Here is a 13,450-nt window from a genome sequence, read left to right on the forward strand (position 1 = left end):
TAAAATTTGTCCTTGTTGTAAGTGGCAATCAGAAGCATAGGTGCAGAAATGAGGGATGTGTGGGGGTGTGCTGCAGCATCCCCAGGTTTTATGAGGAGCCACTGGCCCCATGCCCAGAGCTCCACTCCCCGGCTTGTGACCCTGCGGTCAGCCCCACGCCCTGCTCCCCAGCCACTGGCTCCACACATAAAACCCCTCCTCCCAGCCCTCTGTCTGCACTCCACTCCCCAACCCCTCACCTGGGGCTCGGGTTCTGACCGCCGGCCCCACTCCTCGGCTGCTGGTCCTGTGCCCGGGGCCCATGCCCAGGGTCCCACCCGCCAGCCCCGCTCCCTGACCGCTGGCCCTGTGCCCAGTTGTACCCCCCACTCTCAGGCCTCCACTCCCAGGGCCCCATGCACCTAGCCCCCCATACCCAGGGCTCCATTCCTGGGGCCTGCATCTGGCCCCACAGCCAGGGCTCTGCTCTTGGCCCTGCACGTGGGGTCCCTGCTTCTGGCCCCTGCCCGGGGATCCACACCTGCCCCCACACTCACCCCCAGCTGTGGCCTCAGCCACCTTGATCCCTTAATCCTCTTGGTCCCCCCAGAGACACAGCCCTTCCCAGCCTCAACTCAGGGGGGTGGCAGCACGGACAGGATTAAGGGGGCTGGCTTTCAGCACCCCCACTACTAAAAATGTTCCAGCGCCACTGATCAGAAGTCAATCATCAGACATTACTATTATCCAAAACATACAAACAAAAGTCAGACCTTACATCATTTTTAACTATATCTAAATTTTATTGTATTGTAAGGACTAAAGCCTTCCAAATTAATGCTTCTATTTGAAATTGTTATGCAAGACCTTATTATTGCTGAAACATTTTTTTTAAAATGTGTTCAAACTAAAGCTCATGGTGAAAGTAATTTGTAATACGATGCTGCGTGGAATAGTCAGACATGCCTGTCTGCAGGACTTATGGGAACCATAAAGAGATTAAACCTCTCACTCCTTGCTTTGGCAAGTGATCTGTTACTTTTAAATAAAGGTCAATCTGTCTTTACAAAGAACACAGTGAAAGCAAGTTTAATAGTTTTCCCTACTGAACCTAGAACATAACTATTTAAAACATAATTAACAATGGGGTGTCAGTCATTGATTGTACTTTTTCCTTTTTCTATGTCTGGGAAGTTTTGGTATCCCCAATTAGTTTTAATAGGGGGCACTGTACTAGCTATCAAATTGACAGTCTTGATCTGCCCTCCAGAAGCAGCTGTAAAACAATATTTGGACAAATTAAGATAAATGCCTCATTGGAAACATGACTAATATTACTACAAAATGGATATTCATGTTTTATGCCATGATGTAGATTTTTTTTTAAAACTGATATGTATGAGGGCAAGCACTCTGTTACTGTAAATAAGAGACGCTGGAGAGAAAAGACCTAGTTACATGAACTCATTTTAGTTCCATATTTCAAATTCTATGTTGTTTAAAAGTATCTGTGAATAGTGATTTCATTGTTTTCCGTTATTACCAAAATGGACAGCCATGCCATCAGCTCAAAACGTAGATATGCTAATTCCTGCAACAAGGCCAGGATTGTTATTATCAGTTTTGTGGATAATCTGATTATGTAAAGGGTGCTGACTATAAGAACTCCTTAGGCAGGGGTGTCAAACATACAACCCACAGGCCAGATCTAGCCAATGGTATGTATGTATATGGCCTTCATGCCACATACATGCTTAAGAATCAATTTATTTTTTAAGAAAATTTTCAGCGCTAATGGTGGCAGAGATAACCTTCCAAATGTGGACCAAATGTAATCAATGCAAAGATGTCTGCCCAAGTTTGCAGACAGTATGAAACAGTAGTGCAGAGATGGAATGCCTCTGACCTTGAATCAATTATTACAGTCCAATTTACACTTTGATGCCCTCATTAAATATGTTTTAATCACTGAACATTGTTAGGGGAAGGAATGAGGATGAAGATGAGAGCAAAGCAAGCCTACTGGGTTGGGAATTGGGCATTGCTGAAGAGAAGGAAATGCAGAGAAAAAAGCAGAGTAGACTCACAAAGGCAGGGAGGTGGAGAAACACGGAGAAAGCAAGAAGGGAAAGGAAGAAAAACAAAAGGGAGATACAATGGTTGGCCCAAAGGGGAAGGCTTATCACTGAATGACAAATGCAACAAGAAGAAATCATAACTAACTAAATTTTTAAGCCCAAATTCACTAAGGGAATTAGGCATGAGTCACCTAAACTAGCCAATGGGAGATGCTGACAAGAGGGGAGTATCCTAAACCCCACCCCTCTCAGAGTCAGGCACTTAAGTTGCCTGACTCTAGGAAAGAGGATTCCAGTTTGTGGTTCACCAGTGAGACAGTCACTTCTCTGCAGTCTGGACTTAGCACCAAAGTCAGTTTCTGAGAGAATGAGTTAGATCCTGCCTCACGCCACACAAAAGAGCCAGAGAAGATGGTGTCACTACCACCCCATCTTCTAACCTCTAGCTGAGTGGTTAGAGTACTCACCAGTGATGTGGGAGACCCATGTTCAATTCATCCTTCTGCTGAGGGGGAGAAATTATTTGAACAGGGGTCTCTTATCCCTTGCAGGGTGGGGCTCTAACCACTGAGCTATGGGATATTCTGATGTGGGAATCTCTCCTGTTGAAGCTGTTCCACTTTGGATAAACACTTAAAGAGTCATTGGGTGAGAAAGTGTGAACATGATTCTTCAGGTTAGTGGTCAGAGGACTCACCGGGGAGTGGGAGACCCAGTCCCACTGCTACAATGAATCCCACCCTTAGTTTCTACATAAAAAATATATTTTCATTTGATCTCTGTGCAAACTTCAAACTGAAACCAATGGGCATTCCACTGTGAGAAGTATACAGTCCAGAATATGCACCCAGGCCCATAATTAGCTTAGAATTTAGCCTGGGGGAGAGCTCAAGGAATTGGTAAAGGGGTACAGAGACATTGTCAAATCATCCAAGCCTAGGACTAGTATCCCAGAAATCCTGAGTCTAAACACTGACACCCCTTCAGGAGTCACTCTATCTCAGTTTTCCTATATCAAATCAGTTTAGTACCTACGTACTTCCTAGGAGTGTATTTTTAGGGTTGATTAGGTATCAGTCAGCTGGCATTTTACAAACTTCAACTTATTTCTATGCATTATTTTTACAGAACATTTTTCCTCTAAAATACATCTAGTTGTGTCTCATAACTGTTCCCATCTGATAGCTCTTTGGTGATGTATGTAAAATGAATCTGTATTCACAATTTAGTTCTGCTGCAAATGAGTAGAGGTCCACATCACCAAAACCATCATCACAATTGGTACCTTTGTTGGCAGGTCACAATAGAGAGAACCAGGATTTAATGGGCATATAGGACAAAAGAACCAGAGACACAGGGAAAGCCATGCATTTTGCCAATCCTATATTTGTTCTGTGGTTAAACAGAGGATTTCAGTCTCCAGGTCTTTCAGTTCAGCTCTTTCATGAACACTATATTTATTTTAAGAGGTAATTAAATAAATTACAACATTTAGGGTTTAGTGAAAAATTAAATGGATCCACATTTAGTTTTGCAAACTGTGTAAGTATACACATTAAAGTAAGGAAAATAAAGCATTATGTAGTTTTGTACATATAAGCTTGTTATAATCCTCATTAATTCTTCCTGACTGCTTTTGTAAAATTTATTTGTGCTTTTTTGTTTGCTACATTTCTGTGATTTATCTTTTTTCTAGCCAGAGGACGTGGCAAGAGACAGGGAAAGTCTGTGATTGATTCACCCAGCAAAACTCAACTCAGATACAGCATTCATTCACTTTATTTTTTCCTAGTTTTTCAGCAAGAAGACCAAATAATGCCCAAACTCTTCCGGTTCCTAATCATTTGTTTTAATCACTAGTCAGATCCCACCACCTTAAAACATTACAAACTTATTGAATTTCAAAGTATCCTCCATCTCAGGCGCTCTTGAAAACTAAAACCAATGTCTGAGAAAAACAAATATTTTACCTGGTTACCACCAACACAGTAACACATATGTGTGGAAACTAGTGAATTCTTTACAAAGACGTTAGGCTTCCATATGTTGATCCTTACCAAAAATACATGATGAAAATACTTGGGTTTGCTAACTGCTTTTTTCATGATTAATGTACTTCTGCAATTTACAAAATCTTAATATTTTTTATTCCACAAGACCGTTGCTACTTAAATTATAACTGGGGGCCAATTGTAACTCCTTTGTGCCTTTTAGCATGTCCATGTTAAAATTTTTCCATGCTGTTTTGCCCTTCCTGACTAAAAAGATACAGACCTTAAACACTTGCTTTGTTCTTTATTCTAGGTCATGGGTTATATGGGACTTTTGAAATGTTGTCCTCCTGGAGGAAAACTAGAGAAGACCAACATGTTAAAGAGAGAACTGCAGCTGTGTTTGCAGACTCCATGCTCTCCTTTTCTCTCACCACTGCCATGTACCTGGTCACTTTTGGAATAGGTGCCAGTCCCTTCACTAACATTGAAGCAGCTAGGATTTTCTGCTGCAATTCCTGTATTGCAATTTTCTTCAACTACCTCTACGTACTCTCCTTTTATGGTTCCAGCCTGGTGTTTACTGGCTACATAGAAAACAACTACCAGCATAGTATCTTCTGCAGAAAGGTACCAAAGCCAGAGGTGTTGCAAGAGAAGCCTGCGTGGTATAGGTTTCTTCTGACAGCCAAATTCAGCGAGGACACAACCGATTCAGAGGAAACAAATACTTACCAAAATCATCTTTTGGTGTGTTTCCTCAAACGCTATTACTGTGACTGGATAACAAACACTTATGTCAAGCCTTTTGTAGTTCTCTTTTACCTTGTTTATATTTCCTTTGCCTTAATGGGCTACCTGCAGGTCAATGAAGGGTCAGACCTTAGTAACATTGTTGCAACCGCGACACGAACCATTGAATACACTACTGCCCAGCAAAAGTATTTCAGTAACTACAGCCCAGTCATTGGGTTTTATATCTATGAGTCAATAGAATATTGGAACACAAGCGTTCAAGAAGATGTGCTAGAGTATACTAAAGGGTTTGTGAGGATATCTTGGTTTGAGAGCTATTTAAATTATCTTAGGAAACTCAACATATCTACTGGATTGCCCAAAAAGAATTTTACTGACATGTTGAGAAACTCATTCCTGAAAGCCTCCCAGTATGCCCATTTTTCAGAGGATATCATCTTTTCAAAGAAGTACAACAACGAAATTGAGGTAGTGGCTTCTAGGATGTTCTTGGTGGCTAAGACAATGGAAACCAAGAGAGAAGAACTTTATGATCTCCTGGAAACCTTGAGGAAACTCTCTCTCACATCCAAGGTGAAATTCATCGTTTTCAATCCATCATTTGTGTACATGGATCGTTACGCCTCCTCAGTGGGAGCCCCCTTACAAAACTCCTGCATCAGTGCTTTATTTCTGCTCTTCTTCTCGGCATTCCTGGTGGCAGACTCTCTAATCAATGTCTGGCTCACTCTAACTGTTGCCTCAGTCGAATTTGGAGTCATAGGTTTCATGACCTTGTGGAAAGTGGAACTGGACTGTATTTCTGTGTTGTGCTTAATTTATGGGATTAATTATACAATTGACAACTGTGCGCCACTGTTATCAACCTTTATCCTGGGCAAAGATTTCACAAGAACTAAATGGGTAAAAAATGCCCTAGAAGTGCACGGGGTAGCTATTTTACAGAGCTACCTCTGCTATATTGTTGGTCTGATTCCTCTTGCAGCTGTGCCTTCAAATCTGACCCGTACACTGTTCAGGTGCTTGTTTTTAATAGCATTCGTCACCTTCTTTCACTGCTTTGCCATTTTACCTGTGATACTGACTTTTGTGCCACCATCCAAGAAAAAAAGGAAAGAGAAGAATCCTGAAAACCGTGAGGAAATAGAGTGTGTCGAAATGGTGGATATGGATAGTACCCGAGTGGTTGACCAAATTACAACAGTTTGACTTGTTTGTTTGTTGTCTTTTCACAGTAGGTCTTATTGAGAGAAAAGAGATCATTATTGACTAAATATTGGATTTTTGATTTTTCTTTTCCTAAACTAAAACCAAGAATAGCCAAAATGGTGGGGGAGGGAGGGAAGGGAAATTGTACATTAATTGGCCTCCATAACAAAGGTATTATTAGTGAAAGAATTTATACACACACGCAAAGAGTGTGAATTTTAGTCCCTTGACGTAAGATCTAATAAGGGAAGATCGGTTACTAAGAACTGTTCTGCCATCTCTATACTGCAGATACAGCTATTATTATTGCTGAGCCCAATCAAATTGAAAGGTCAACTGTCAAGGCTGAAGTAACGCTCAGTGTTCATCCGGAGGTAAAGGCTTTACAAACTTTCTGCACAGCAATAATTCAGCTCAGTGAGTCAGCTCTGATAGGTCTTAGCCATCACATTGAACTTTTCTTTTCTCTTTTCCTCGAATGAAAACGTTCGTGCAAGTTTGTATAAGCAAAGCAAATTGAACTAGGGAAGAAGGCTGTATGCAGCAACCAGACACTTTCAGAACAAATTTTCTTTTCTAAAAATACAGTTATTTTAAAATGTAATTCATCCCCAAGAACATTTTTAAAGTCATGGTTTTTGTAGCTGTTCCTTTTTAAAAAAAACAATAACAAAAAATGTCAGTGACTCTGGTACGCTAGAAGATGTACAATTCTATTTTATGAATGTCTTGCTACTAGTTAAACAAAGAATCTGCTTTACCAACCGTAGTTTTGTTAGTACTGTACTAACATATGCCAGTGGCTCTAACAGCAGATAAAAGATGGTGTACTGAATATTTCAGCACCAAAATCCATGAAACAAGCCTCAAATACCTAATGTCACCAAGGAAAAGTGAATGTTAGGGCTCCTTTAATAAGAGTCTCTTTCAGGCCATTCACTTGGAATGCACACTAAGAGGATTAATGGATAGTTTTACATAATGTATAACTTAATCCCTCAATCTTCCTAGAATAGCTGTAAAGCAATAGCCTTTACAGTTATGGGCTCTTCCAGGAGACAGCAGACCACAATGTGAGTTATATATTACAGTTCAAAGGTAGGACCATACTAACAGTATCATGTTTAACTGTCTCCCCAAAGAGCCTGTATCAAAGGGGCCTATTGAAAACACCACATTATTTTTTTTTACATATCTGAATCTTTTTGGAGCATTCTGTTCTAAATCAATAATTATGTCAGCATCTGATGTGGAGTATGTGAATAAGAAGCATCTTCATCCCACCCGCCCCTACCAAGAAGCCCGACCACCCAACACCCACCCCACTTACGAACCATAGGACATTGTTGTGAGGTTTTATACCAACCAGTTAGACCTCCTACTGGGAACATAGGTCAATTGACTTGGTTTTGCTAGAGCAGCCTAAATTAGTCAACTAAAACCCAGTAACATGCAGCTGGTTTTTGTATGAGATGTTAGTGACTATCTCTGTTAACATCTGTCCAGAAAGTAAAAGTACTTGTAAGTATTTCAATAACTGGGAAATCATTCACTTAAATCATGGGTTGTGGAACTCAAACTGATGTTTTCAAGTGCTATGTGGCTTGGGCTAACTAGGGTGCTTTAGTTTCAGGAGGCTGCATGTGTTACACAATGATTAGTGCATCCATTGTAACGAACTGGTGGTTTGTCCATCACTGCCTAGTACCATGCTTTAGCATGAATTCAAAATGGCTCCCATTAGAACCGTGTGAAATCCTCAGATTCCATTTTGTGAATTTTAATTTTCAAAGAGATATTTCTTACAACTTTTTGCTTAGCCAAAAATTCAGACCTTTTACCCTGAAGTAAAGTTTGATGACTATCTAAGAGCAACCGGAAGCTCTAATGCAACTTCATTCTCGGCAGAAAAACTGTCAGACGTTGTCAGACCTGTAGAAAGGCAACAGAACCCGGGGATGGGTGGAAAGGTACGTTGAGGCGTGCTTGATAGCCTCCTTAAGGACCTGTTGTTTGGGGGTTTTGTTTTGTTTGTTTTTGATATGTTCTTTAGGCTCAAGCCTTGGTCTATAGTTTCCAGCCAGATGGGGGATGGGAAGATATTTGGGAGCATAGAAAATCAGCTTTGTTTTAGTAAAAATTCAAGAGTTTTCCTGTGATTGTCTACTCTAAAGTGTGATTCTTGTCTACCTGTTTCACTTCCACTTTCATTTTTTTCCACAGAACTCTAAGCACACTATTGCTTTTTGTGAGCTGAACTTTGAGAGTCCTTTGAAAGGTCCAATGTTTCATATCTGTTTCTGAGCTTGATGTGAGTAAGTCTTTAAATTAGGTCCCCAGATGCATATTTATTTCAAATTTTATGTGACAATCATTATTGTCATCCAAATAACACTTAATTACCCTGCATTAGAACTGTTCAACAGATAAATACCTATTTATTGAAGTTTAAAAGCTAGTATAACTATCAGTAGATTTACCAACACACGCTATTATAAACCTCTTTACCTTTAAGTTAAATGAATAGCTGGCACTGTCTTTAAGTACTCCTGAGGGAAGAGATGGGTATTCAAGCTTGTAGCTTCATAGGTCTCTCATTAAATCTGAGTAAAGTGGGGCCTTTTGATATCTCCAAGAAAGAAGGCAAAAAAGAGTTAGAATACCTACTCTTTTGTCCCAAAATCTGCTGGAGGGAGGATGTTGAGGCAAAGTGGTATCACCCTGTTTTAGAAGGCCATCTTAGTTTAAGCAACCAGTTTTTGTCACACCCTTGAGTGATCCCTGGCCACAGGTTTCACTGTGTTTTTAACTGCAGTACAGAAGATCCCTTTTCTGGGGGGAAAAAAAAAAGTTCAGTCAGTGTCTAACACTGGGTTTCTGTCAGGCACTGACTGAAAGTTAAATGAGATATTTTATTATCCTCAGATAAAGCTATTATTCTGATTTTTTATTTTAAACAGGTCTAAATATGATTACCCTTCTATTCAGAACATAAATTACAAACATTAAAATTTCCATTTAATACATTATTGTTCAGAGCAAATTTCTGATAATGGACAAGCATATTAAAAAGAAAGAAAGAAAGAAGAAGAAAGAAAGAAAGAAGAAAGAAAGAAAGAAAGAAAGAAAGAAAGAAATGCATATGACCATCAAGTTCAGTCTAGTCTTTCTTGCAAGATTATTCCCTATGGTGGCTTAACATGAGTTCATTTTCAGTTTACAAGTATTCCATTCTGGGAAAACACTGAGAGAGAAAAACTGGAACATCTGAAATAACTTCACTGTAAACAGAAATTGGCCATGGCAGAATTTTCTGCCCAAAGCTTTATCAGAGAATTTTCTAGTTAGATTAAAATTAGAACTGAGAAAGCTGAGGAAAACCTGTCTGGCAAGGAACAGCTCCTTTTCCAAAAACAAACAAGCTCACTGAGGTCAGTTTTATGAGCCTAAAGGGAGAGTGCATCACTGAAGCAGCTTGATATGTCTATGAAACATACCAGCATTTTCTTCAGATCTGAGAGCTTTCCTGATCCAGGACTGAATTCAGACAAAATGGACGAAGAAGTGGCAGGCTGTAAAGTGACAGTTTGTATTTTTAAATGCTGTTCTGGATTCAGTCTCCTCCTTCCTGCCAGTTGCCACATCCTACCACAACCAAAAATTTTATTTCATTTGTTTAAAAAAAAATAAAAGTTAAAGCAATATCACAACCTGATAGTCCATGTTAAGAATGATGCCCACATCCTTAAACAAGAGAGAAGCAAAGCCCTCCATTAAGGCTGAGTTCTAGAAAGGGAAACTCTCTAGTTATTTCTAGCTTTCAAATGTTAACAGATACATGGTTTCCTGTTTCTTAAAGTCTGAAAGTAGATAAAATTACTATTGGCCAAATCCTCCCACAGTAGGCCTTGTATACAGTTCTACTTCATGGGGATGTGTAGACTGGAAGCAGAGGGCATGGATAAAGAGTCCAGACTCCCTGTGCTCAACGCAAGGGCTCCAGCTATTCTAGTGTGGATAGATTTTGAAGACCAGACTGAGATACACACTGGGGAAAGTGTAAGCTGTGCTCCTTGCATTAGTGACTGTTGCAGGACCCCAACAGTAAACCCACTCCCCACTTTTTTCAAGACTTTGGAGAGGATTTGTCCCCAAATATTTCTTGTACAGTATTACTAGATATCAATACTTAATGCAGTAAGTATCAAATGATACTATTATCTCCAAACACAATGTATTTTCCCCCCTTTTCTTTTTATAAATACTTAAATTTGATAATAAATATTTCTAGTGATAAAGTTATCTACCTTTGAATGTTATTAAATTAGGAACAGTATCTATTAATTTCAATTCTAGTCATGAAAACTGACTACCCACTATGTCTTTGGTGAAGCAGACTGGTAGCATCAGCAGGAAACTAACAACTAATCCACTTACCATAGGTGTATGTATGGGCCCTGATCCTGCATTCACCCCCACACAGGTGGATCTTTGCCCAACTGGGGCACTGCACCGGCACAGAGGTTGACCCTCCTGACTCGGATTGCAGGATTGGGGCCTTAGATTCTGGCAGAGCATTGCATATAGGAACCCCCCCATGAAATTCATTCACCACAGGACAGAACTCTTCTGATCCTATCCTTGCTAGAGCCATGGTAGAGGCTGCTCCGCAAGCCTCGCCTACTTGCAGATGCAGAGAGGCACTCCTGACTGCTACACTGAATCACGGGGCATGGCTCACATATTTTTGCATATATTCCCCCTTATCCATCAGTGGCACCTAGGCGTGCACACACACACATAGTCCTACATAGTTTAGTCACGCTTCTAGCTGTTTCTACCTATAGGATGGGTGCATAATGACGATTCATTTGCAAGCATGTATTGTGTGGCCTTTTGGAAGGCACATATTTGTTAGACTTGAATTTGTCTCTAATAGTCTGCCTTCTAAAAATCTTCACAACTATTTGTGGGGGGGGGGGAAGAAACGATACAAAAAATTCTAGGTCATTTTGAATTTTCCAGGCTCCAAGATATTCACAGGTCTTAATCCATGTGGTAAATTAATGTCTTGCAAAATTTCAGGTGATTTTTGGTTACTATTTTTGTATTAATTTAGGGAAAAAATTGTATAACAAATCTCAATGTACAGCCAATGCCTAAAATAAAATGTCTCTCTCTCGCGCGCACGCTCTCTGCTTCCTGTGCTCCAAAACTGCTGCAGAATCATATTCTGTCCCCTAATTAAGAAACTGATTTATCTGGCCAAATCTTAAAGCTTTGCACTAAGTTCTCCACAAGGGCCAGGTGGAGAAGAAATCTTCCCACAAGTCTGCACATTAACAGCAGAATTACTGAGCTTGGGCGGCTTTAGCGAATCTCTGTCTCTCACACACACATGCTTTTCCTCCATTGGCCTCTTCATGCTATAAGTAGGGCCCTACCAAATTCACAGCCATGAAAAACATGTCACAGACCATGAAATCTGGTCTCCCCCCAAGAAATCTGGTCTTTTCTATGCTTTTACCCTATACTATACAGATTTCATGGGGGAGACCAGTGTTTCTCAAGTTTGAGGGTTCTGACCCAAAAGGGAGTTGAAGGGGGGGTCACAAGGTTAATTTAGGGGGCTTGTGGTATTGCCATCCTTACTTCTGAGCTGCCGTCAAAGCTGGGTTCCTGGCCAGCAGCTGCTGCTCTCCGGCTGCCTATCTCTGAAGGCAGTGCTGTCGCCAGCAGCAGCACAGAAGTCAGGGTAGCAGTACTGCAACCCCCCCTAAATTAACCTTGTGACCCCCCCTACAACTCCTTTTTGGGTCAGGACCTCTACAATCACAACACTGTGAAATTTCAGATTTAAATAGCTGAAATCATGAAATATAGGATTTTAAAAATCCTATGACTAGGAAATTGACCAAAATGGACCATGAATTTCAGGCCCTACCTATAAGAGGCCCTCACAGCACATAGCCCAACAGTAGCACTGGGACATTCACTCTCTATGCAGGGTCCCCATAACTTGGTACAATGGAACAAAGACAACTCCACAGCAGGCAGGTCCCTCCATGTTCATAGGATTAGCCCTTTAAATATAAACAAACATATTATTCCTTTGCCTTAGCCACTTCCTGCAGCAGAATTCTAGCCCAACCGTGATTAACCAATGATTTAAAATAAAAATCTGGAGGTAGTTGCAATTTGTTTGAGTGACTCAAAATGCAATGTTATCTTGATGGCCTGAATAATGGTACCACCATTATTGCCAAAAAGACTGCTCTTAAAATCTTCCTTACCAACATCCCCAGACCTGAGAGATACACTCCTCCTGACATTTGATAACACAGAGAACATCAAGGCAGATCCATGTCCATTCACAGCTGTGAATTCTTCCTGGGCATGTCTTTCTTCCCTCTCTCAGACACACAGGCCAGTCATTGATTTGTAAAGCATTGTCATTTAATGTATGTGGCCAGATTTTCAGAGGGCCCAGCTCCCATTTACACATCTAGATGAAATGACCAGGGAAGCCGCTGAATTCTTTTTCAAATCTGCCCAGTAATTGCCACCTTTATTCACCTTCCCTCCTTTTCCCACTCAGAGCCTCCCACCAATACTGGAAAGCCAGAAGCCAGCTTCCCTCAGTGCTTTCCCTGAGCTGATTGTTATTCCTTGAGGTCCATTTGGACCAACTGCTTCAGAACTGAAATAAACAATTACACTGAGTAACAAGTGTGTTAGCAGCCAGTTGCTCTGTCACATCTGGGTGCAGCAATCAGCTGAAAAAAATGTCTACTCAAAAGAGCAAGTGAGCCGGACACAAGTCTAAGACACAGTGAGAAGCAGCAAGTCTGGGAGCTGCAGAGAGTTTGACTGCCAGAGTTTTGCTCTTGGACACTTTAATTTAAATGGAGATTGTGAGTCTGGAAGTCAAATGACAAATTCAGAGGTAGATTGTCAACTTAGTTACCGTTGCTGCTCTAGTCCATTTCAATAATTCTTTATCAAATTATCTTAAAATCTAGATTTTTATGCATCGATAGCATAAATTCTGGCTGTAACAAAAAAAACCATTGATTTTCTGATTGCTCATCTAATGTAAGAGAGGCTACATCGTCTTTCAAGAACTCAAGGAACAAAATTTTAGTACAGTGCTAATGTGCATCTCCCGTCAACATTACCAAGAGCTGAGTGACTAATTCTTCATGCATGTATCTGACTAATAATACCTTTTTTTAAATGTACTAATATATTATTCCTGAACACACATTCCTGCCTATAGTCACATCTTTAGGAGGTAGGCACATTGGATCTGATTTTTAAATAAATGAGGTGTGCAGTTGTGCAAAAATGACATGCTCACATTTCATGTGCAATTCCTATGTTAGGGCATGCAAATCAGATAGTTTTAACTACAAATTACCATAATTAGTCACTTAT

At 40.5% G+C, this 13,450-nt stretch overlaps 1 protein-coding gene across 1 annotated transcript in view; it reads left to right on the forward strand.

Moving 5' to 3' along the window:
* Positions 1–11,192, forward strand: part of PTCHD1 (patched domain containing 1) — a 49,526-nt gene extending 38,334 nt beyond the window's left edge. Inside the window, exon 3 of the mRNA XM_038417392.2 lies at positions 4,362–11,192. Within this exon, the coding sequence (XP_038273320.1) occupies positions 4,362–6,013 (1,652 nt within the window). The 3' untranslated portion in view covers positions 6,014–11,192. The remainder of the gene's footprint in view (positions 1–4,361) is intronic.
* Positions 11,193–13,450: the final 2,258 nt, after the last annotated feature.

This window comes from Dermochelys coriacea, chromosome 1 (genome assembly GCF_009764565.3).
Source record: "Dermochelys coriacea isolate rDerCor1 chromosome 1, rDerCor1.pri.v4, whole genome shotgun sequence".
NCBI lineage: Eukaryota > Metazoa > Chordata > Testudines > Dermochelyidae > Dermochelys > Dermochelys coriacea.